This window comes from Erpetoichthys calabaricus, chromosome 2 (genome assembly GCF_900747795.2).
Source record: "Erpetoichthys calabaricus chromosome 2, fErpCal1.3, whole genome shotgun sequence".
Taxonomy (NCBI): domain Eukaryota; kingdom Metazoa; phylum Chordata; class Cladistia; order Polypteriformes; family Polypteridae; genus Erpetoichthys; species Erpetoichthys calabaricus.
Genome location: NC_041395.2, coordinates 343,143,878 through 343,169,979, shown reverse-complemented (window position 1 = coordinate 343,169,979; position 26,102 = coordinate 343,143,878). Strand labels below are relative to the sequence as shown.

General features: G+C 43.9%; 1 protein-coding gene across 1 annotated transcript in view; it reads left to right on the top strand.

The window, feature by feature from the left end:
- Window positions 1-26,102, top strand: part of LOC114647368 (tumor protein p53-inducible protein 11-like) — a 281,141-nt gene that overhangs the window by 186,966 nt on the left and 68,073 nt on the right. The window contains exon 3 of the mRNA XM_028796065.2: window positions 18,922-19,082. Within this exon, the coding sequence (XP_028651898.1) occupies window positions 18,954-19,082 (129 nt within the window). The 5' untranslated portion in view covers window positions 18,922-18,953. The remainder of the gene's footprint in view (window positions 1-18,921; window positions 19,083-26,102) is intronic.

Below are 26,102 nucleotides of genomic sequence, written 5' to 3'. Positions count from 1 at the left end.
GTGTGTGAATCACTACGTGCTTCCGTTCTTTCTCTTTCTCCGACAGGACACAGAATGCATTACATTCGAGATACAGCTCTCTGAATAATTAAAATACTGAGATGTATACGTGATATCTTTTTCATGATGATAGGAATGAAAGCATGTTATTAAACATGGGAACACGGTGGCGCAGTGATTGTTCATATCTCACGCAAGAGGCTTGCTGCGCCATGTGCGACTTTCGATTAAATAATTTATTACAAAAGTACTGTCTCTTTCAAACGTACTAACCTCCAATTCCTGTCCATACTTTTCTTTCTCCAATCGCCACACAATCAGCTCTGTAATAGACGTTAAGCCATTTGTAAGCTTAGAACGCCGATTCTTCAAAACTTTTAAGGAACATTGAAATATCTTCGTAGTACGTGTTTAATTATTCTATTCGTCTATCCTCCCAGTGTCGCGTCAGCACCAGCAAGAATACAGCGCAAGGCAGGAGCTATCCTTGAACTAGCTATACGCTGCGGCACCGTGTCCTCACATGTTTAATTATTAGCAATACAGATTATTTAAATGAAGTTAAAGTTTTATCTGTATACTATAAGCAACATATTTTGCTGCATTTCATCTTAAAAATGATATTGTCATCATACGCGCTTTATAAAGTAGCGCAGGTTGTGCAATATTATAACTGTAGTGTAAGTTTACAGTGAGGTGACTGTACTTATAAGTACAAACAGTTCTACAAGGAGCACTTGATGGACTGATTGAGTGCGTTTATAGTTCTTGGGATGAAACTGTTTCTGAAACGTGAGGTCCGTACAGGAAAGGCTTTGACGCTTTTTGCCGTGGTTGAGGTAGTGTGTACTTGAAACTGTATACCGATAATTCTCTTTCCGATCAGCTGCTGCTGTGATTCACACTCAGATACAGTGATATAACTACTCCGAGTCAGGGCCAGATTTATATGAAAAGAGGCCCTAGGCTATTCCACTTATGAGGCCCTTTCACCTTCCATTTTTAAGTTTGTAAATTACATGAGAGATAATAAAATTTTGCTAACAATTTGAATGTAGGCCCCTCTTGATCTTGAGGCCCTAGGCTGAAGCCTAGTTAGCCTATAGGAAAATCCGGCCCTGCTCCACGTGGTGCAGTGAGAGTAATATGGAAAAAGATGATCCGCAGTGGCAACCCTTAACGGGAGCAGCAAAAAGAAGAACAAGATGCAGTGAGCGTAACAACGCTAAAGCAGTTATGGTATTTGGAATACTATGGCTATTCCCTGGCCCATTATATTGCTGCAGGTTAATTCCGATCAGATGCATTACACTAATAAACAATATGCAGTTAATTTCAGTGTATTTATAAAGCCGCATCAGGAATGTGGAGCTAAGAAAGAAAGGATGAGCACACAGGAACAGTAGTTTGACCATTCTGTGGACCATTATATTGTTACAGGTTAATTACAATCAGATGCATTAAATTTATGAACGATATGCGATTAATTTCAGTGTATTTGATAAAGCCGCCGCCGAGGATGTGGATCTAAGAAACGGTAACCACACAGGAACAGTAGCACTGCTTTGACGCTGGGTGCCGCCAGTCTGCAAAACCGAGCGGAGAAATTGCGTACGCCAAGGTATGAGTTACCATGGAAATGTGCGTGGCTTTACGTCAAGTTTAGGTTTTATACATCGCAATTTGAGCGTGGAAACATTCGTACGCAACATTTCTGTGTGTACGCACCGTTTATACATGAGGCCCCTGGTGGTTTTGAACTTCTTCCACTTACGGATGATGGAGGCCACTGTGCTCATTAGGACCTTCAAAGCAGCAGAAATTTTTCTGTAACCTTCCCCAGATTTGTGCCTCGAGACAATCCTGTCTCTGAGGTCTACAGACAATTCCTTTGACTTCATGCTTGGTTTGTGCTCTGACATGAACTGTCAACTGTGGGACCTTCTATAGACAGGTGTGTGCCTTTCCAAATCATGTCCAGTCAACTGAATTTACCACAGGTGGACTCCAATGAAGCTGCAGAAACATCTCAAGGATGATCAGGGGAAACAGGATGCACCTGAGCTCAATTTGGAGCTTCATGGCAAAGGCTGTGAATACTTATGTACATGTGGTTTCTATGTTTTTTTATTTTTAATAAATTTGCAAAAACCTCAAGTAAACTTTTTTCACGTTGTCATTATGGGGTGTTGTGTGTAGAATTCTGAGGAAAAAAATGAATTTAATCCATTTGGAATAAGGCTGTAACATAACAAAATGTGGAAAAAGTGATGTGCTGTGAATACTTGCACTGTAGCAGCTGAATGATTCATCATTAGAATATTAGAGAGATTCACTGATCTCAACTTTGCTGATGATGCTGTGATCTTCACAGAGTCCGTGGCGGCTCTGATGGGAGCTCTCGAGAGACTGAGGGAGGAGTTTGAGTGTTTGGGCTTGCGAGGGTCCCGATAAAAACCAAAGAGCCAGGCCTTTAATGACCTCTTGAGCACAACAGTGTGTCTGTCTGTGGAGAGAGTGTCGACCTTGTCATTGAGAGGTTTACTGACCTCGGCAGTGACTTCCATGTGACTCTTCCTATGAAGTGAGTAGACGGATTAGGGGGTCATGAGGTCACCACAAAGGGGTGTGTGGCGCTTCTGATATCTCTAAAAAAGGACGACGGTCCAAGTCTTTATAGTGCTGGTGCTTCCTGTTTGTGAGACATGGACGCTATCCAGTGACCTGAGGTGAAGACTGAACTCCTTTGGTGTCTCTTCAGAGAATCCTTGGGGGGCTGCTGGTTTGACTTTGTGTTGCTCACTGAGTCCTGAATGAGGTACATGACCTGCATAGTGAAGGAGCGTTAGTTACAGCACTACAGTCATGTGGCACGATTACCCAAGGGTGATCCTCATTGTTGAGGACCAGAGTGACAGGACCAGGCCAAGAGGACGCCTGGCTATGGCAGAGAGGGGGTCATTTCTGGAGGGTGAGACTGGAGCACATGTCTGCTTTGAAGAGCTTGCAAACTCAGATCCTGGGCTGTTTCGTCATGCGGTGGGTGTGGCATGTTCCCCCAAAATGACCTGACCTGACTCTGAGGTACTGAGTGTTGTATGAAGTGTTTTCTAGAGCTCAGCTCGAGTGACCATCAGGTTCTTGACCACCACACTTACTAAGGCCCCTTCTCCTCTGATTCCTGCAGTTTGGCCAGATGTCCAGCTCTGATAGTTTCAAACTTCTTCCAGTAAAGAGTTATTCGGGGGGGGGGAGGAACCTTCAATGTTTTTGTGGAACTCCTCAGACCAGCGACTCGACACAATCCTGTACTCTTAGCTCTGCCTGAAATTGCTTGGCTTTGTTTTGGTTCCCCTGTGGGACCTTCTGCAGACAGACATGTGTGCGCCTTTCCTAATCGGTTCCCATCACATGAAGTGACCACAGGTGGACCCCAAACATCGCAGCCATGACCAATAGAATGGCACACACCTGAGCCAAAGAAAAGGGTCTGAACACTTGAAGTGCCAATGGGACACTTCAGTTTTTTTGACTATTTAGGTCTAAATCCTGTTCTCGCTTTGTCATTTTCTGCTATTAACTTTAAGAGTGAAAAATAAAATGAAACGATTTTAGCTCAAGGCTGCAACGTAACAAAATGTAAAGAAAAGTGGAGGGGCTGAAGGCCCTGGGCACCCACGGCTCTGTCTTCTCAATGAGTCCCCAGTTTTTTTAAGCCCCCTCACCCAAATCCAACATGTCAGCCGTCACGTGATGGTCAGCGGTGGGTGGTATAAGTCAGGCAGACCACCGCTGTGTTTTGTTTTGTTTTCTTCAGTTTCTGTTCAATTGAGCGTTGGAGTGGGGTGACCTTGGTGGCTTTGGATGCGGTGTGATAATTGTCGCTAGACATGTTATTTCTCAGACTTCCCATATACGACTGTGTGTGTGTGGGGTGGGGGGGCTTTAACGAGAATGGTGTCAGTGAGAGTGGTGAAAACAAAGAGAGCGGCGAGAAAGGACGGGACACAAACCTGGCAAATCTGAATGTGGCACTTGGTGGGATTTGTGTCAACAACAGCAGCTTAAGAGCATGTCGGGTGACGGCGTAGAATGCAAGAGAGTGCATCTCTAGGGGGCAAAAATCCCAGAGTATCACAAATGGGGGGGGGGGGGGGGGCCAGATCAGAATTGGATGCAAGTGGCAAGCGTCCACAGAGCTGTCCTGCTTTGGTGTTGGGAACACCAGTGGTGGCTTTGTGACACATCAGAGTCCCTGATTATGCAGGGTTAGTATGATTCTTACGTGTGTTTCTGTCTATTTTGGGCTTTTATTTCACAAGAACTCCATTTACCTTAATTGCATTCGTAAGAATAACCCCTGAACGCTTCCATTTTCGTTTATCTGGTGTTTCCTGACTCACAGATATGAGAAAAACCCCACATGTGACACACCGGTCACCTCATCCTGAGGTCGAGTTATTCAAGATGTCAAATATTTTGGGGTTTCCCCATCTTTTATGGGGCCCTCTGCACCCCCAAAAAAACCTCTAATTTTTTACTGATTACGGTAATTGTTAATAAGTTCACAACAGAAATTATCCACTCTGTTACTGAGATTCTCAGGTCAGGTGAGGTTGGGGAGTGTGCACTGGTATAGCGTGTGGTGAGGTTCATGGCTGGTGACTCCTACAAATATATGAACACCAAAGAGTCGCTTACTGACTATTCAACTGGCAGCCTGCACATTGACTACTGGTTATGTTTCATATCTTATCAGTATTCTTTATACACACACACAGGTAAGACGCATATTTGGATAAGAAAGAACGTAACGTTTATAGCGGCGAGAGAGCATTTGCTCCTCGCCCTCCTTCTTCTTCTTCTTCTTCTTTCGGCTGCTCCTGTTAGGGGTTGCCACAGCGGATCATCTCCTTCCATATCTTTCTGTCCTCGTCATCTTGTTCTGTTACACCCATTACCTGCATGTCCTCTCTCACCACATCCATAAACCTTCTGTTAGGCCTTCCTCTTTTCCTCTTCCCTGGCATTCCTATCCTTAGCATCCTTCTCCCAATATACCCCTCATCTCTCCTCTGCACATGTCCAAACCAACACAATCACACCTCTCTGACTTTGTCTACCAACCGTCCCACTTGAGCTGACCCTCTAATGTCCTCATTTCTAATCCTGTCCATCCTCATCACACCCAATGCAAATCTTAACATCTTTAACTCTTCCACCTCCAGCTCTGTCTCCTGTGCCACCATCTCCAACCCATATAACACAGCTGGTCTCACTACCGTCCTGTAGACCTTCCCTTTCACTCTTGCTGGTACCCGTCTGTCACAAATCACTCCTGACACTCTTATCCACCCACTCCAATCTTCCAGCACTCTCTTCTCAATTATCTTCCACACTCCCCATTACTCTGTACTGTTGATCCCAAGTATTTAATCTCATCCACCTTCGCCAACTCTACTCCCTTCATCCTCACCATTCCACTGACCTCCCTCTCATTCACACACATGTATTCTGTCTTGGTCCTACTGACCTTCATTCCTCTCCCCTCATATCTCCATCTCTCCAGGGTCTCCTCAAACTGCTCCCTACTATTGCTACAGATCACAATGTCATCAGCAGATATCACAGTCCACGTGGACTCCTGTCTAATCTTGTCTGTCAACCTGTCCATCACCATTGCAAATAAGAAAGGGCTCAGTGCCGATCCCTGATGTAATCCCACCTCCGTCACTCCTACCGCAGACCTCACCACAGTCACATTTCCCTCGTACATATCCTGTACAACTCTTACGTACTTCTCTGCCACTCCCGATTTCCTCATACAATACCAGAGCTCCTCTCAGTCACCCTGTCATATGCTTTCTCCAGGTCCACAAAGATGCAATGCAACTCCTTCTGGCCTTCTCCCTACTTCTCCATTAACATCCTCAGAGCAAACATCGCATCTGTGGTGCTCTTTCTTGGCATGAATCCATCCTGCTGCTCACTAATCATCATCTCACTTCTTAACTGAGCTTCCAGTACTCTTTCCCATAACTTCATGCTGTGGCTCATCAGTTTTATCCCCCTGTAGTTACTACAGTCCTCCACACGCCCCTTATTCTTAAATATCGGCACCAATACACTTCTTCTCCACTCCTCAGGCCTCCTCTCACTTTCCAAGATTCCATTAAACAATCTGGTTAGAAACTCCACTGCCATCTCTCCTAAACACCTCCATGCTTCCACAGGTATGTCATCAGGACCAACGGCCTTTCCATTCTTCATCCTCTTCATTGCTTTCCTTTCTTCCTCCTTGCTAATCCGTTGCACTTCCTGATTCACTACCTCCACATCATCCAACCTCTTCTCTCTCTCATTCTCTTCATTCATCAGCCTCTCAAAGTACTCTTTCCATCTGCTCAACATACTCTCCTCGCTTGTGAGTACGTTTCCATCTTTATCCTTTATCACCCTAACCTGCTGCACATCTTTCCCAGCTCGGCCCCTCTGTGTAGCCCACTGGTCCTTTTCTTCCTCCTTAGTGTCCAACCTCTCATACAACTCATCATACGCTTTTTCTTTAGCCTTTACCACCTCTGTCTTCACCTTGCGCCTTATCTCCTTGTACTCTTGTCTACTGTCTGCATCTCTCTGACTATCCCAATTCTTCTTTGCCATCCTCTTCCTCTGTATACTCTTCTGTATTTCCCCATTCCACCACTAGGTTTCCTTTTCTTCCTTCCTCTGTCCAGATATTATGCCAAGCACCCTTCTTGCTGTCACCCTTACTACATCTGCTGTAGTTTCCCAGCTGTCTGGTAACTCTTCACTACCACCCAGTGCCTGTCTCACCTCCTCCCTAAACTCAACCATGCAGTCTTCCTTTTTCAGCTTCCACCATCTGATCCTTGGCTCTGCCCTCAGTCTTTTCCTCTTCTTGATCTCCAACGTCATCCTACAGACCACCATCCTATGCTGCTTAATTACACTTTCCCCTGCCACCACTTTGAAGTCGCTGGAGCGAAAAGAAGACAGCATCAAGTGGTGAAGGGAGCGAACAGTTAAAGAGGCAGATAGGATGAAGGTGAATTATCTTTGTTATTTTGGAGGTGTCCCCGTGACCCAGACAACGGGCGACAGTAGGGCATCATTTATATTGCGGCATATTGAATAAAAAGCCAGTCAGCATTTGGAAGACTACCCCGGACAAGCAGCTCCTGAGTGCGTTTATTTGATGGGACGTCACAATAGAATCGGATATTTGCTTTAAGTCCAAGTGTTCATATTGTATTGTATTGTCGCGTCACGCCAGGGCCGTTTCTGTGAAAGGGAAGGTCTACAGGATGGTAGTGAAACCATCTATGTTATATGGGATGGAGACGGTGGCACAGGAGGCAGAGCTGGAGGTGGCTGAGTTAAAGATGCTAAGATTGGCATTGAGTATGACGAGGATGGATAGGATTAGAAATGAGGACATTAGAGGGTCAGCTCATGTTGGACGGTTGGGAGACAAAGTCAGAGATGCGAGATTGTGTTGGTTTGGACATGTGCAGAGGAGAGATGAGGGGTATATTGGGAGAAGGATGGTAAGGATAGAGCTGCCAGGCAAGAGGTAAAGAGGAAGGCCTAAGAGAAGGTTTATGGATGTGGTGAGAGAGGACATGCTGGTGATGGGTGTAACAGAACAAGATGACGAGGACAGAAAGATATGGAAGGATATGATTCACTGTGGCAACCCCTAACGGGAGCAGCCGAAAGAAGAACTACCACTTCCGACCACCACCTCCCCTTTTTCTCCATGCACCGTTAATTAACCCGGATCCCTGTCACTCAACTCTCTCTCTAGGCAATGATATCCACTTGCAGAGCCACAGCACCATACTTCACCGCAGTTGTAGACCAACAGTTACAGACCCAGAAGTGGCATCACCTTCGTTTCAGGACTGACTTCATAAAATTACTTTTGGAAGGTTTCGGCAGGTCTTGGCAAAGCCCGGAAAGTAACGTTGGGTCAAGTACCTGTTCAAAAATTAAACGATAAAAATGAGAAGGAAAAAACAGTACATCCATCCATCCATCCATCCATTATCCACCGCTTAGCCGAGGTCGGGTCGTGGGGGCAGCAGCCTAAGCAGGGAAGCCCAGACCTCCCTCTCCCCAGCCACCTCCTCCAGCTCCTCTGGCAGGACCCCGAGGCGCTCCAGGGTCAGCCAGGAGATATAATCCTTCCAGCGTGTCCTGGGTCTGCCCCGTGGTCTTCTCCCATTGGGGCATGCCCGGAACACCCTCCCAGGGAGGCGTCCAGGGGGCATCCTAACCAGATGCCCAAACCACCTCAGTTGACTCCTCTCAATGTGGAGGAGCAGCGACTCTACTCCAAGTCTCTCCCGGATAACTGAACTCCTCACCCTGTCTCTAAGGGAAAGTCCAACCACCCTGCAGAGAAAACTCATTTCGGCCGTTTGTATCCGTGATCTTGCTCTTTCGGTCATTACCCAAAGCTCGTGGCCATAGGTGAGGGTAGGAACGTAGATTGACTGGTAAATCGACAGCCTCACCTTTGGCTCAGCTCTCTCTTCACCACGACGGACCGTTGCAGAGCTCGCATTACTGCGGATGCCGCACAGATCCGTCTGTCGACCTCCCGCTCCATTCTTCCCTCACTCGTGAACAAGACCCCGAGATACTTGAACTCCTCCACTTGAGGCAGCACTGTGCTCCCAATCCGGGGAGAGCATTCCACCCTTTTCCGGCTGAGAATCATGGCCTCGGATTTAGAGGTGCTGACTCTCATCCCCGCTGCTTCGCCCTGACTGTGGAATGACCTCCCAAAATTAATAAGATCAGCTGACTCCCTTCATTTGTTTAGGAGGACATTAAACAGACCTGACATTCGGCCCCTTCTTTCAGTTTACCCCCCCCCCCCCCATCTGTCCAGGTACTCAGGGTTTGAATTTTTATCACAATTTATGTTATTTGTTCAAGATGTTCTTGTAGTATTGCATGTTGTATTTTAGTCTGCATTATTGTCTTTTTCCTGCGGTGGGTTGGCACCCTGCCCGGGATTGGTTCCTGCCTTGGCTGGGATTGGCTCCAGCAGACCCCTGTGTTTGGATTCAACGGGTTGGATGATGGATGGATGGTGGATTATTGTCTTTTATTCTATTTGAATGTTTTGTATATCCTGTGTTTATCTTTATTTAGTGAAGATATTATTTGTAGCCAATGTTATATCAGTCCTGTTGATCTTTCTGAATTTTGGGCATAGGAAGGGTGCTATATAAATAAATTGTGTTCTTTTTATTATTTTTATTTTTTTCTATTGATGGCCCATCGTTTATATATAAGTGACAAAAACTGGAGCAGTTCTATATAAGACAATTAATATACAGCATAATTCAGTGTAGAATATGTATCTCCATTTTCTTCACATACATATTTAAAAATATTAGACTGGCTTAAATGTTTATTTTAAATTGGTTTAGAACAATATTGCACTGTACATTTTAAAAAATTTAATAGCTTTTATTATTAACGTTTTACTAAACTCTAACGTGGTGCAAACATTATTGTAGCTGCTGAAATACAGTGCATCTGGAAAGTATTCACAGCGCCTCACTTTTTCCACATTTTGTTATGTTACAGCCTTATTCCAAAATGGATTCAATTCATTTTTTTCCTCAGAATTCTACACACAACACCCCATAATGACAACGTGAAAAAAGTTTACTTGAGGTTTTTGCAAATTTATTAAAAATAAAAAAACAGAGAAAGCACATGTACATAAGTATTCACAGCCTTTGCCATGAAGCACAAAACTGAGCTCAGGTGCCTCCTGTTTCCCTGATCATCCTTGAGATGTTTCTGCAGCTTCATTGGAGTCCACCTGTGGTAAATTCAGTTGACTGGACATGATTTGGAAAGGCACACACCTGTCTATAGAAGGTCCCACAGTTGACAGTTCATGTCAGAGCACAAACCAAGCATGAAGTCAAAGGAATTGTCTGTAGACCTCTGAGACAGGATTGTCTCGAGGCACATGTCTGGGGAAGGTTACAGAAAAATTTCTGCTGCTTTGAAGGTCCCAATGAGCACAGTGGCCTCCATCATCCATAAGTGGAAGAAGTTCGAAACCACCAGGACTCTTCCTAGAGCTGGCCGGCCATCTAAACTGAGTGATCGGACCTTAGTTAGGGAGGTGACCAAGAACCCAATGGTCACTCTGTCAGAGCTCCAGAGGTCCTCTGTGGAGAGAGGAGAACCTTCCAGAAGGACAACCTTCTCTGCAGCAATCCACCAATCAGGCCTGTATGGTAGAGTGGCCAGACGGAAGCCACTCCTTAGTAAAAGGCACATGGCAGCCCACCTGGGGTTTGCCAAAAGGCACCTGAAGGACTCTCAGACCATGAGAAAGAAAATTCTCTGGTCTGATGAGACAAAGATTGAACTCTTTGGTGTGAATGCCAGGCGTCACGTTTGGAGGAAACCAGGCACCATCCCTACAGTGAAGCATGGTGGTGGCAGCATCATGTTGTGGTGATGTTTTTCAGCGGCAGGGACTGGGAGACTAGTCAGGATAAAGGGAAAGATGACTGCAGCAATGTACAGAGACATCCTGGATGAAAACCTGCTCCAGAGTGCTCTTGACCTCAGACTGGGGCGACGGTTCATCTTTCAGCAGGACAACGACCCTAAGCACACAGCCAAGATATCAAAGGAGTGGCTTCAGGACAACTCTGTGAATGTCCTTGAGTGGCCCAGCCAGAGCCCAGACTTGAATCCGATTGAACATCTCTGGAGAGATCTTAAAATGGCTGTGCACCGACGCTTCCCATCCAACCTGATGGAGCTTGAGAGGTGCTGCAAAGAGGAATGGGCCAAACTGGCCAAGGATAGGTGTGCCAAGCTTGTGGCATCATATTCAACAAGACTTGAGGCTGGAATTGCTGCCAAAGGTGCATCAACAAAGTATTGAGCAAAGGCTGTGAATACTTATGGACATGGGATTTCTCAGTTTTTTAATTTTTAATAAATTTGCAAAAACCTCAAGTAAACTTTTTTCACGTTGTCATTATGGGGTGTTGTGTGTAGAATTCTGAGGAAAAAATGAATTGAATCCATTTTGGAATAAGGCTGTAACATAACAAAATGTGGAAAAAGTGATGCGCTGTGAATTCTTTCCGGATGCACTGTATATATACAGTATATATAATTATAATAGGTATACTAGGGGACCTCGCCCCCTGCTCGATTTGCTGGTTTTCCATGTACACACTTTTAAGATTTTTTTTTCTGTGAATCGTTGCTATTTCATTAGTTTCACTTTTATTTCAGAACTTTGTTAAAAACAATATTTGGAATCTTTTGAATCCCGATATGCTGAATCTTTTAAATGAGGTCTGTGAAATGTGTGTTTAATGACTTTGTATCATAATTCAGGATAGGATTCTCTGTTTGGAATTTCAGCACAGACAAAATGATCGACATTATCAGCAGTTAATAATTTTTTTTTGCAATGTAACCTATAAATGCATGTGAGGTAAACTCTATGTTTGAAATTCTCTGACCTAAACTTCAAAGCCTTACAATATTTCCATACTTCAGACTTATCACCTGTGTCCATATATTTGATTTCTATTCGCCTTTTCCTTATTTCTCCGAGTAATAATTTCTCTTTGCGCTAACGCGATGTTTGCTTTCTTTGTTTTGACACTGTCGTTTTTTTCTGCTTTCATATTCTGTATCTTTCTCTGCATGTGTACAACGTGAACGTCTTTATGAAGTTCTACTTTGTCTTTTAATTCTGAGCCCGATTGGACCTGCTTTATTTTCAGTTCCACTTGTTCCGGGCTGATAATTACTTTTGTTATTTTCTGAATTTGCACCTCGATTATTCTTTTACTATTTTTGCATTTTTTTTTCTCTCCAAAGCTTTTGAGTCTCTTTTCTCCACGCTGCTTTCTTCTTCTCTTAGTTGATGTTTTTATTTATAATGTATTGTCCTTATATGCTTTATATGCGCTGAGAGCCCTGGATCTATGTCTGTTACATGCCTTTAAACGACTGAGGGTTTTGCTGCACGGTCTTATTTCATATTGGTTGTAAGTAGGGTGCGTCTTGCAAGAATCTCATGTTCTACGTCCCTGCCAGACGCTCCGTGGCCAATCTCTTTTGTCTCGCGGGTCTTTTAAGTGTCTTCCGTGATCTTCACATGAAGATCACATCTCCCTAGTATTTCTCTCCCAGGATTTTTTTTATAATAGAGAGATATATATTTTGTAGAATGTCGCCATCATTGGTAGTTTAAATAGATAACTATAGCTATACAGGTGTTGGTCATAAAATTAGAATATCATGACAAAGTTGATTTATTTCAGTAATTCCATTCAAAAAGTGAAACTTGTATATTAGATTCATTCATTACACACAGACTGATGTATTTCAAATGTTGATTTCTTTTAATGTTGATGATTATAACTGACAACTAATGAAAGTCCCAAATTCAGTATCTCGGAAAATTAGAATATTGTGAAAAGGTTCAATATTGAAGACACCTGGTGCCACACTCTAATTAGATAATTAAAACACCTGCAAAAGCCTTTAAATGGTCTCTCAGTCGAGTTCTGTAGGCTACACAATCATGGGGAAGACTGCTGACTTGACAGTTGTCCAAAAGACGACCATTGACACCTCGCACAAGGAGGGCAAGACACAAAAGGTCATCACTAAAGAGGCTGGCTGTTCACAAAGCTCTGTGTCCAAGCACATTAATAGAGAGGCGAAGGGAAGGACAAGATGTGGTAGAAAAAAGTGGACAAGCAATAGGGATAACTGCACCCTGGAGAGGATTGTGAAACAAAACTCATTCAAAAATGTGGGGGAGATTCACAAAGAGTGGACTGCAGCTGGAGTCAGTGCTTCAAGAACCACCACACACAGACGTATGCAAGACATGGGTTTCAGCTGTCGCATTCCTTGTGTCAAGCCACTCTTGAACAAGAGACAGCGTCAGAAGCGTCTCGCCTTTGGACTGCTGCTGAGTGGTCCAAAGTTATGTTCTCTGATGAAAGTAAATTTTGCATTTCCTTTGGAAATCAAGGTCCCAGAGTCTGGAGGAAGAGAGGAGAGGCACAGAATCCATGTTGCGTGAGGTCCAGTGTAAAGTTTCCACAGTCAGTGATGGTGTGGGGTGCCATGTCATCTGCTGGTGTTGGTCCATTGTGTTTTCTGAGGTCCAAGGTCAACGCAGCCGTCTATCAGGAAGTTTTAGAGCACTTCATGCTTCCTGCTGCTGACGAACTTTATGGAGATGCAGATTTCATTTTCCAACAGGACCTGGCACCTGCACACAGTGCCAAAGCTACCAGTACCTGGTTTAAGGACCATGGTATCCCTGTTCTTGATTGGCCAGCAAACTCGCCTGACCTTAACCCCATAGAAAATCTATGGGGTATTGTGAAGGGGAAGATGCAATACGCCAGACCCAACAATTCAGAAGAGCTGAAGGCCACTATCAGAGCAACCTGGGCTCTCGTAACACCTGAGCAGTGCCACAGACTGATCGACTCCATGCCACGCCGCGTTGCTGCAGTAATCCAGGCCAAAGGAGCCCCAACTAAATATTGAGTGCTGTACCTGCTCATACTTTTCATGTTCATACCTTTCAGTTGGCCAACATTTCTAAAAATCCTTTTTTTGCATTGGTCTTAATTGATATTCTAATTTTCCGAGATACTGAATTTGGGACTTTCATTAGTTGTCAGTTATAATCATCAACATTAAAAGAAATAAACATTTGAAATACATCAGTCTGTGTGTAATGAATGAATCTAATATACAAGTTTCACTTTTTCAATGGAATTACTGAAATAAATCAACTTTTTCATGATATTCTAATTTTATGACCAGCACCTGCAAATAACAACTATGAGATTAGGCATTTTCTAATTCTTAATTTTGTATATAGCAACGTAAAAATCGATAAAGAAAGATTAATACAGCTCGATTCCTACTGATTTTCTGAAATGGCACCTCTCCAGAGTGTATTTTTCTAAGACAGTCTTGTAGAGGAAAGCCAAGCAAAATGACACCTTTTATTGGCTAACTAGAAAGATTACAATATGCAAGCTTTCGAGGCAACTCAGGCCCCTTCTTCAGGCAAGATGTAATACAGAAACTGAAGTTTCCTATGTTTATATACACACTCTAGGACAAGAAACAACATTTGTAAAAATTTAAATGAGAGATTTTGAATGTAAAAAATTAATAGATTCATTCAGGCTACGGTTAATTTAGCAAGAGAGAAAAGAACAATGTATTGTCAAGATCTCTGGATAAGATAACTGTCCAACAAAGTCTTTTGAAGTTTGTAATGAGTTTTTTCAAAACAATGTGGGTCTGTAGACAGGTTGTCTGTTATTCTGAGAGATGTAAACAATCCTCATATCTGGCCATAAAACTCTTGTCCTTATTCAATCCATGTTGTAAAGTATTAAATTTTAGCATGAGTTTAACTTCCCATTCTTTTCTCTCTTGCTGTGTTTTGAAGTTGCCCATAAGCACTGTGACCTTAAAGTCCTTCTCACAGTGTCCATGGCTGTTGTACATCTTGCCTGAAGAAGGGGCCTGAGTTGCCTCGAAAGCTTGCAAATTGTAATCTTTTTAGTTAGCCAATAAAAGGTGTCATTTTGCTTGGCTTTCCTCTACATTCATAATGGCTAACACGGTACAGCACCCTAGTACTTAAGACAGTCTTGTAAACAGATATTGCTATAAGTCGACATTCTCAAATAATGAATTTGAGGTCCTAAATACTTTGCTGTCCCCAGCCCTGTTTCCAGGTCTGGCAGTGACAATTCCTCTCAAAGCAAAGAAACGCAATTTTCAACTTCGCCTAAGGCAGCAAAAATCCTCGAGCCGGCTCTGCCAAGCACTATGTCTGGTGAACACCTGGCACTGCTCATCTCCTGCCTAATGCCATCCCTGTGGTGAAGCACGGTGGTGGTGGCAGCAGCAGCATTTTATGGGGTATAGGGACAGAGAGAATGGACCAGAAGTGAAGGAGGCCAAATACGGAGGTGACCTTGAAAAAGACCTGTTCCAGGGTACGCACCACTTGAAACTGAGGTGACAGCTCAGTGACCTAAAGTGTGCAGCCAAGACAGCACTGGAGTGGCTTCAGGCCAAGTCTCTGATGGTCCTTGAGTGGCTCAGCCAAAACCCAACATCAAGCATGGGAAAGGCGCTATATAAATAAAATGTATTGTTATTATTATTCAGTGTGGAAGAACCTGAAGATGGAAGTTCAAAGATGCTTCCCATCCAGTCTAACGCAGCTTGAGAGGATCTACCGGGAGGAATGGTGTAAGCTGCCCAAATCCAGAAGTGCAAAGCTTGTAGAGACTTCGTCAAGAAAGATTCAAAGCTGGAAGTGCTGCCTAAGGGGCTTCTCCAAAATGCCACATTAGGGGTCTGAGAACTTCTATGAAGGAGAGACTTCAGTGTTTGATTTTTAATAAATTAGAAAACCTTCTTGGTCACATGTTTTCATTTTGTTGTTGTGGGTTATTGAGGGTAGATGGTGGGTGGAAAAGGCAAATGTATCAATTTCAAATTAAATTGACGACCTAATAAAGTGTGCAGAAAGTGAAGGCGTCTCAATACTTTCTTAATCCATCGGATGTCCTGCCACGAGGGAAACGGACAGAAGAAGAGGAAGCTCACTCAAATCAAAATGAAGATCCTGTCATATTTCATCAAACCCAAACACTAATCAGAAATTCAAATCTCAAAACCACAATGTCTGTATATTCAGCCTCTCCCTCACCCCGTAATCGAGTCTAGCCTGCAGATAACATCCAGAGACGCTTCAGCTGCTTTGTGTCGTCCCTCCCCAGGACAAGGAAGGACAGACAGAGGCCATTCCAAAGCATTTGTTCCTGCTGGCTGGCTGGTGTTGCTGCAACTTATTAACACCTCTGGATAACAACAGAGCAGCCGATTTTGTGACGGCAAAGTGTTGGTCTCACAATTTTCAAGCCACAGCTCATGGAGGATGAAGATTATAGCAATTATCAAGTGGCGGAAAATAATAACATGCAGCGGTGAGCGCGAAAACCTTCTGTGCAGCCTGTAGGCCAATTGACGTGCAAACGCTGGTCTAAATGTACACGTGTGTCACTGGAGCATAGTTTTGACGTTCGTTCATGCAGAAGTGTGTGATGGGAACAAATGTTATGATGTGTGTGTGTGTGTGTGTTCAGCCTATGCTGGGCTGGTGTGCTGTCCAGGGGTTTTTCCTGCCTTGTACCTGATGACTGCTGAGATGGGTTCCACCTGCCCCATGACCCTGCCCTGCAGAAGTGGGTTAGGAAACTGAATGAATGGACGGATGTGAGAGGTGGCCTGGTGGGGGCAAAATGCCACAGAACTCACCTCTGTGCACCAGAGTGGGGAAAATAGTCACCTCCAGGGGGCAGTAGAGTCTGACATCCTGAATACTGCATAGGAGTAGCATAGAAAGAGAGACTGGGGTGTGAGAAGAAAACCTGCAATATTCATACAGGACACTAGAGGGCACCCACTAAAACACAGAATACAGCAGAGCATCTCCTCTATCAAAATATATTTAATATAGCGCCTTTTATATAATGAGCACCACCCCAAGGCAAACGTTATATAGATCAAGTTAGAAAATGTATACATCTATCTATCTATCTATCTATCTATCTATCTATCTATCTATCTATCTATCTATCTATCGTGCCTTTCACATTATCAATATCTATCTATTATATAGTGCCTTTTGCATCTATTTTATAATGTCTTTCACATTATATCTATTATATAGTGCCTTTTACATCTATCTATCTATCTATCTATCTATCTATCTATCTATCTATCTATCTATCTATCTATCTATCGTGCCTTTCACATTATCAATATCTATCTATTATATAGTGCCTTTTGCATCTATTTTATAATGCCTTTCACATTATATCTATTATATAGTGCCTTTTACATCTATCTGTCTATCTATCTATCGTGCCTTTCACATTATCAATATCTATCTATTATATAGTGCCTTTTGCATCTATTTTATAATGTCTTTCACATTATATCTATTATATAGTGCCTTTTACATCTATCTATGTATCTGTCTATCTATCTATCGTGCCTTTCACATTATCAATATCTATTATATAGTGCCTTTTGCATCTATTTTATAATGCCTTTAACATTATCTATATCTATTATATAGTGCCTTTCACATCTATCTATGTATCTATCTATTCACCCTGACATCATTGGTGGTTGCCCCTGCCTTCACTTAAAGTCCCTTATTAGTTTTTATGCCCCTCTATTATCCTCATGAGATGTCTGAAGTGTGTACTGTACTGGTCGCTGGTAACAGAGTCCAAGTTTGTTAAGCCACGTAGCTGTATAGCCTGTCTGTAGCCGCTAGGTGGCACTGTGACGTGTTCATGCCCGGTTTATTCAGTGTCCTTTTCAAATGCGCAGACAGCGCTGGATTTTGTCCGCCTGTCACTCTTGAGCTCCGTTTTTAAGTCGGACGGCTTTGTTTGAGCCCTCTGTTCCTGTGGCAGTTGATTCGATGGATGAGATCGTGAGGCGCAGTCTGAATTATGGCGGAGGGTAATTAAAGCCTACGGCAGCAGATGCCTCTGAAGATTTTTCAGCCGACTGTAAAGCGCCGCGCCGCAGTTTCGGAGAGGGCAGTCATTCAGCTCTCCATCTGTCTGCTCTTTGATTGACGTTTTATTCAGTTCAGGGGCACACCGAGCTCGAGGCTATCCTGGCAAGACTCGGGGTGTCACTAAGATGCCGCCTGACGCCCACACAAACACTTTCAGAATTCCCAGTCAATTGACGAGTACGCGGTCAGAGTTTGAGGCAACATAAAAACATAAAAATTATAATTAATCATTTTGTGACTAGCTGGGGTTTCATGGCCCCGCACAAACCGCCCCCCCCCCCCCACCCCCCAATATAAAAAAAAAAAAAAGAATTTGGAATCCCAGCCAGGATATTCAGTAATGGAACTTTGCTGAGTTAACGGGATTAACAAACGTAGAGGATCCGTCCAGCAGTCCTCTGGCTGAAGACGTTAAAACCAATAAGTGATCAAGCAGTGTGGTGGACAGCAGGACTCGAGGGGCCTTCTGCACTCGACTGGATGTTATTATGGAGTGGGCAGGACCGGCGAGCTATTGAGGGTCTGAATGGCCCATCCTTGTCCACACTGTTGTGACGTTCAATGAGGTTCAGGACGGGCGCCCACTCTGGACATGATGAAAATCCATCACCGGACACCCACACTCACTCATTCACTCCCACCGGATGGCACTTGTGTGTTTTTATTGTCATCTTAGGCTTAACAGTCGTGCCCCCTTATCCTTCCCCCTCCTCCACCTCCCACCTTCCCCAGGCAATATGGTCAGTCACTTTGTTTCGATTCTCATAATAAGTGATCCCACTGAGTGACGGTGACATTAAGACGCTTGTCATATGGCGGCTTATCTGGATGTCAGCTGGCAGATTAGCCTCAGCCTTTTGTGAAATGGAGTTTTGAAGCTCCGTGCTTATCGTCTTTTAGAGAATCTCGCCATCCTATGCAGAGTCACATAGTGCCAGACAGACCGAGCATGTCACCCAAGTGCCTCATCAGCTTTGGGTCACGGGGACATCTTAACTTGGTTAACCAGTATATATATAATATAATATATACACACACACACAGATGGATTGTTTTATTTATGTATGGAAAATGAAGGCAGACTTCTAGGAACCAAACCCTAATTCAATTACATTGTGAAATAAGCCAATCAAGCACACCCATCCCACACGTACGCTGGTGTTGTCACAGAAGGTGAGCCGCCTCTCTGATGTTTGCTGTTCTTCGTTTTGTCTCCACAGTCATCACAGTTTTCCTCGAGACTCTGTGAGCCATGGCTTCCAAACCTCATCCTCCTTTAATGAAGAAGCACAGCCAGACTGACCTGGTGAGCCGCCTGAAAACCCGCAAGATCCTGGGCGTTGGGGGCGAAGATGACGATGGAGAAGTGCACAGATCTAAGGTCAGAATACCACGTGTAACGAATGCGGAGTTGTTCTGCTCCTAAATTCGGCTATGCTTTCTAAAGGCTGAGTTTCTGGCTAAATGTAATTTAAAACTCAGTCAGTCAGTCAGTCAGTCAGTCCTTTCTTTCTTTCTTTCTTCTTTCTTTCTTTCTTCTTCTTTCTTTCTTTCTTCTTTCTTTCTTCTTCTTTCTTTCTTTCTTTCTTTCTTTCTTTCTTTCTTTCTTTCTTTCTTTCAAATCACTTCAAATAATTTTTTTCCCTTCATCAAGCATCACTCAGTACCCCAGAATGACAGATCAAAACCCAGAGCTCAGAAATTTGGGTTTTAGTTTGATGTTCTTTATTAACCCCCTGTATGGAATTTGTCTTTTTGCTTAACCTTTTTTGGGGGGGGGTCAGCCATTGTGCAGCACCGACTGGGGCAACTTTTAGGTTAAGGGCCCAATGAAGTAGGACCCCTAGTGGCACTGATGGGAAATAAAAAAACCTGTTTTTTTTTTTTTTTCTTTTCTTCATATGCTTTTCTCAATACATGGCAGCAGTTCCTGTCAGGAGTCTTCTTGGGTCTGACATCCACAAGCTTTGCACACCTGGATTTGGAGTTTTTTTTTGTCTGTTTGTTCTCAAATGTTGTCTGGTTGGGTGGAGGCCATTGCAGGTTGGCTGTTTCCAGTTTTCTCCAGAGATGTTCGACTGAGTTCGAGTCTGAATTCTCGCCAGGAGACCCCCACACATTCACAGTGCTGCCCCATAAACCCCTTGTTTTGTTTGTCTGAGGAGCCTGGCACTCTGGAGCAGCTATTCATTTCAGATCTCTCAGCCCTTTGCTTCGTTCCGTGGTCCCTCAGCCCCTAACTGGTCTCCCAGTCCCTTATACTGCTATTGCGTGGGTAATGAGTGGTGTCTGGTTTCCCCCCCCCCCCAAGATGCGATTCTTCGAGTTGATGCCAACAGGCTCAATCTTGCTTTCCTCAGATGAGAGAATCTCGTTTCTCCTGCTCTGACCGTCCTTTATGTAAACTCCAAGTCGGCCTCCTCATGTCGTCCCACCATTCTGTCACATCAGCGGGGGGTCTCAGTGGTGGTTGTCCTTGTGGGAGTTTCTCTCATTGCCACATCAGAGGTCTGTGGAGCTCTGCCAGCCTGACTATTGGGTTCTTTTTGGTTTTCCTTTCTAATCAGGGCTTTTTTTCCACAATTGTTCAGTTTGGCTTTGGTGGCCCATTGTGGGAGTGGTTAAGCCCCCCCTCCCCAAACGTCACCAGTGTAAGAATTATGGGGGCCACTGTGCTCTTGGGAACCTTCAGTGTGGCAGTCGTCCCCAGACCCTGTCTCTGAGCTCTGTAGCCAACTCCTTCAAGCTCACGGCCTAGTGACACGTTGCCCACTGTCGGACCCTCTATAGATGGGTGTGCATGCCTTTCTTAATCATGCCAATCAACGCGGGCGGATTTCAGACAAGGTGTTGAAACATCTCTGTGATGATGAGTGGGATGCTCCTGAGTGAAGTTTCAAGGTCTTCATTCTTGGGTCAATGGGATATTCCAGTTTTGAATAAATTTGCATAAATTCCTAAAATCCTCTTTTCACCTTGTCATTCTGGGGTGTCGTCAGCAGCCATCAAATGTGCACTTCAGGACAGGCCCTCCCCCTGAAGCTAAGCATCATTTGTGAAGAGTAGGGTGTATCCTGAGGTTCTGACTAAATGCCCACCACGGCCTGGTCATTCTGGTCCCCTAACTATCCCGTCTCTGATTTGTTAACTGCCTATCCCAGCGTTTCTCAACCTTTAAGTATTTGCGACCCGAGTTTTCATAACAGTTGTAATCGTGCCCCCCCTAACGTTTTTTTGAAACCCTAATAAAATTTATTCCTATATTTTTTTGCTGCCAATACATCGCTACAAGTCCTACAAATAGTGAAATTACGCCACATATGGCAACATTTGCGCCCCCTTTTTGGTTACCCCAGGGGGGTGCGCCCCACAGTTTGAGAACCTCTGGCCTAACAGATAACGTGTGGTGAGCAGACTGGCACAAAAATGGCTGCCATTGCCTCATCCAGGTGGGTGCTGCTGCACATCAGTTGTGGATGAAGTGGCTCCACACTCACTGAAGCGCTTCAGAAAGTGAGTAAAGCGCTATATAAATGTAAAGGATTATTAGTATGATTATTATTATCGAGTGTTGTTTGAGGGGAAAAAATGAGTTGGTTTAAGCAAGCAAGGCTGGCACAAATGAAAATGTGAACGAGTGACGGGGTCTGAATAGTTTCTGAAGGCTCTGTAGTGCCTTTCATATCGGGACCGTCCAAGACTTGCCAGTTCGTAATCCCCAGGACTCCATTCTCATTTTTACTTTGACTTTCTAATTCTAAGTGCGAAAGTATTCACCCCTCTTGGTGTTTGTCGTGTTGGCTCCCATTATGATCTGAAATTAAGGAGTTGGATATTCCAACAAGACAATGACCCAAAACACAGCTGGAAATCTACAAAGGCATTCATGCAGAGGGAGAAGTACAATGTTCTGAATGGCCGTCACAGTCCCCTGACTTGAATATCATCGAAAATCTATGGGATGATTTGAAGCAGGCTGTCCATCAAATTGAACTGAACTGGAGAGATTTTGTATGAAGAATGGTGAACAAGACCTCCATCCAGAATCAGACACTCATCAGAAGCTATAGGAGGACAGCGTCTAGAGGCCAAAAGGAGGCTCAACTAAGTATTGATGTCATATCTCTGTTTGGGTGCACCTGTCTAATTTTGTGATGATGCATATTGCATATTTTCTGTTAATCCAATAAGCTTAATGTCACTGCTGAAATCCTACTGTTTCCATAAGGCATGTCAGATATGAAAAGGAAGTTGCTACTTTGACAGCTCAGCCAATGAGAAACAAAAAAGAGGGGCACCCAAACTTTTTCATACGACTGTGTGTGTAATGTATACAGTATATATATATTCATGGTATTCGTAGTCTGAATCACAATCTGATTATATGGGTGGTTACCTACCAGGTAATGCTTATGGTTGGTCTGCAAGTTGGCAAACATCCGCCACGGTGCCCTCTTCAGTTGCGAGAAGCAGATCATAGAAAGTTAGATAATTTTACTGTCAAATAATGCAAAGAGTACGCGACACATGTTTCGCCGTAATTCTGGGCTCGTCAGGCGTACACACATCCTTCTTGGGGATTGAATCTCAGACGTCAGCGTTAGAGGCAAAGCCTCTTTACATTGCGCCACGGCGTGTGGTTCGTTTATTTGACGGCGTGTAGATCGGGGTAATTACATTCATGGCATTCTTCGTAGTCTGAATCATATATATATATATATATATATATATATATATATATATATATATATATATATATATATATATATATATATATATATATACATACTGTATGTGTATATACAGTATATATATGTGTATACACACATATACACATATATACAGCTGGGTCCCTTGCCCCGGGCCAGGGAGTCTGTATAGTGGATGCGCCAGGGGAGAGAGCGTCTTCAGGGCTTTATCTCCTCCAGAAAGATAGAGGGCGGCCCCTCTGGAGTCCTGCAAGGCATGCTGAGAGTTATAGTTTGCTACAACCCTGTTGGGTTCGGTGGATGCCACCAGAGGGCACTGTAGAGCCCACACAGCCCTACTACATGCTGCTCCCACCACACCTTTGAAGTGCTGCCAGATAGCACTTCAGGGTACCTTATATAAGGAGCCAGCCACCACTACTCTGGGTGCCAGAGTTGGGTGGTAGAGGACAAAACTTGCCAGGAGGAGTGGAGGTAGAATAAAGAGAGTGAGAGAAAAGGACTGTGTGGAATTGTGCTTTACACTTGTATGTATATTTTTATATATGAATACAGTATGTATATGTATATATTTATATATATGTAAATGTATGTAAATAAAATACATGTGTATATGTATATTTGTGTGTGCATATATATATACGTATATATATATATATATATATATAATATACATACAGTGGGTACGGAAAGTATTCAGACCCCCTTCAGTTTTTCACTCTTTGTCATGTTGCAGCCATTTGCTAAAATCATTTTAAATTAATTTTTTTCCTCATTAATGTACACACAGCACCCCATATTGACAGACAAAAAAAAAATTTTTGAAATTGTTGCAGATTTATTAAAAAAGAAAAACTGAAATATCACATGGTCCTAAGTATTCAGACCCTTTGCTCAGTATTTAGTAGAAGCACCCTTTTGAGCTAATACAGCCATGAGTCTTCTTGGGAAAGATGCAACAAGTTTTTCACACCTGGATTTGGGGATCCTCTGCCATTCCTCCTTGCAGATCCTCTCCAGTTCTGTCAGGTTGGATGGTAAACGTTGGTGGACAGCCATTTTTAGGTCTCTCCAGAGATGCTCAATTGGGTTTAAGTCAGGGCTCTGGCTGGGCCATTCAAGAACAGTCACAGAGTTGTTGTGAAGCCACTCCTTCGTTATTTTAGCTGTGTGCTTAGGGTCATTGTCTTGTTAGAAGGTAAACCTTCGGCCCAGTCTGAGGTCCTTAGCACTCTGGAGAAGGTTTTTGTCCAGGATATCCCTGTACTTGGCCGCATTCATCTTTCCCTCGATTACAACCAGTCGTCCTGTCCCTGCAGCTGAAAAACATCCCCACAGCATGATGCTGCCACCGCCATGCTTCACTGTGGGGACTGTATTGGACAAGTGATGAGCAGTGCCTGGTTGTCTCCACACATACCGCTTAGAATTAAGGCCAAAAAGTTCTATCTTGGTCTCGTCAGACCAGAGAATCTTATTTCTCACCATCTCAGAGTCCTTCAGGTGTCTTTTAGCAAACTCCATGCGGGCTGTCATGTGTCTTGCACTAAGGTATGTGTGGAGACAACCAGGCACTGCCCATCACTTGTCCAATACAGTCCCCACAGTGAAGTATGGCGGTGGCAGCATCATGCTGTGGGGATGTTTTTCAGCTGCAGGGACAGGACCACTGGTTGTAATCGAGGGAAAGATGAATGCGGCCAAGTACAGGGATATCCTGGACAAAAACCTTCTCCAGAGTGCTAAGGACCTCAGACTGGGCTGAAGGTTTACCTTCCAACAAGACAATGACCCTAAGCACACAGCTAAAATAACGAAGGAGTGGTTTCACAACAACTCTGTGACTGTTCTTGAATGGCCCAGCCAGAGCCCTGACTTAAACCCAATTGAGCATCTCTGGAGAGACCTAAAAATGGCTGTCCACCAACGTTTACCATCCAACTTGACGGAACTGGAGAGGATCTGCAAGGAGGAATGGCAGAGGATCCCCAAATCCAGGTGTGAAAAACTTGTTGCATCTTTCCCAAGAAGACTCATGGCTGTATTAGCTCAAAAGGGTGCTTCTACTAAATACTGAGCAAAGGGTCTGAATACTTAGGACCAAGTGATATTTCAGTTTTTCTTTTTTAATAAATCTGCAACAATTTCAAAAATTTTTTTTTTGTCTGTCAATATGGGGTGCTGTGTGTACATTAATGAGGGAAAAAATTAATTTAAATGATTTTAGCAAATGGCTGCAATATGACAAAGAGTGAAAAATTGAAGGGGTCTGAATACTTTCCGTATCCACTGTATATACAGTTAGGTCCATAAATATTTGAACAGAGACCACTTTTTTCTCATTTCGGTTCTGTACATTACCACAATGAATTTGAAATGAAACAACTCCGATGCAGTTGAAGTGCAGACTTTCGGCTTTAATTCAGTGGGGTGAACAAAACGATTGCATAAAAATGTGAGGCAACTAAAGCATTTTTTGAACATTTTGTTTGCCCAAAAGCAGCAGTGGTGGCGGCAGCTATGAAGCCCAAACACGCTTCTTCACCTCCAAGCTGCTCGACTGCAGACCTGAGGTGTTTCTTCTTTAGCTCACGGTCTTTATGGCTGTATGTGGTCGGAGGATAGCAATGAATCTGATGCCAACCCTGGCACCAGCATCCCATTCTTCGATTGACTTATGTGATTTGCATGTCTCGGTGGTCCTCAGTAAAAAGAAGGACAAACAAGAGTGGCAATTGACATCCTGGGAGCCTTCCTTCCATTCTTGAGGACGGCCTGACCTGGCAGCATGGCTGTGAGCTTTCTTCTTTTTGATGAAGGTCTGCACAGTTCAGTGCCTTTGAGATGGTTTTGCCCCCGTGCCCAGGTTGGTGCTTCTCTCTCTTGGTCTATCCCTGACTTGTTCTGAATGCTCTTTTGTCTTTGTTTTGGTTGGACCTCTGTGACTTGCAGGTTTGTGAGGGGGGCTAAAGGGGTTTGGGGGGGTTATGGAAGGGGGTTGTTTTTTGGGTGGTGGCTATGGGGGGGTGGGGGCGTTTGATCATTGATTTGGGTAAAAGTGAGCCACCCCTTAGACCACCAACAAACTGGGATGGCTGGTCAGGTGAGAGACATATGGCATTGAGTAAAGGGGCACAATTGGATGACTTTTGAAATCTTGCAATTTGGATTGTTTTGCCCTTCAGCCGATTAGTGGGCAGGTTTGTTTCCCGTGATTTGGCGTGATGGGTGCAGTTTTGTAGATAAGCTGGAAAAGTTCTTACTTTAATGATGATAAAATAGGAAAATATATTTTTTTTCTGAATACATTTTTCACGACACCGTAAGTTTTGTGTTTCAAGTCTTTACGTAAAGGGATGCAGGTCTTGTATAATAAAAAAGATTCAAAAACGGGCCTCATTATTATGACATGTGGTGAGACGGCGCACCAGGGCAGGCATCACGGCCGGGATGGGGAAAGGAACGATACCTGGCCAAGAAGCTAGTGTCATGCGTGGACAAAGGGAAACCACCTACCAGGACTGCATGCTTCCCCGATACACTAGGTGGCAGCATCTCTGGGCAAAGCTCCCTGTATGGACACACCTGCAAGGCATGCTGGGAACTGTAGTTCCAGGGAGCAGCCTTATCAGGTTTAGTGAGTGCCGCCAGAATCGATGATCCTTCCTTTGTGGGGCTGTCGTTTTAACCAG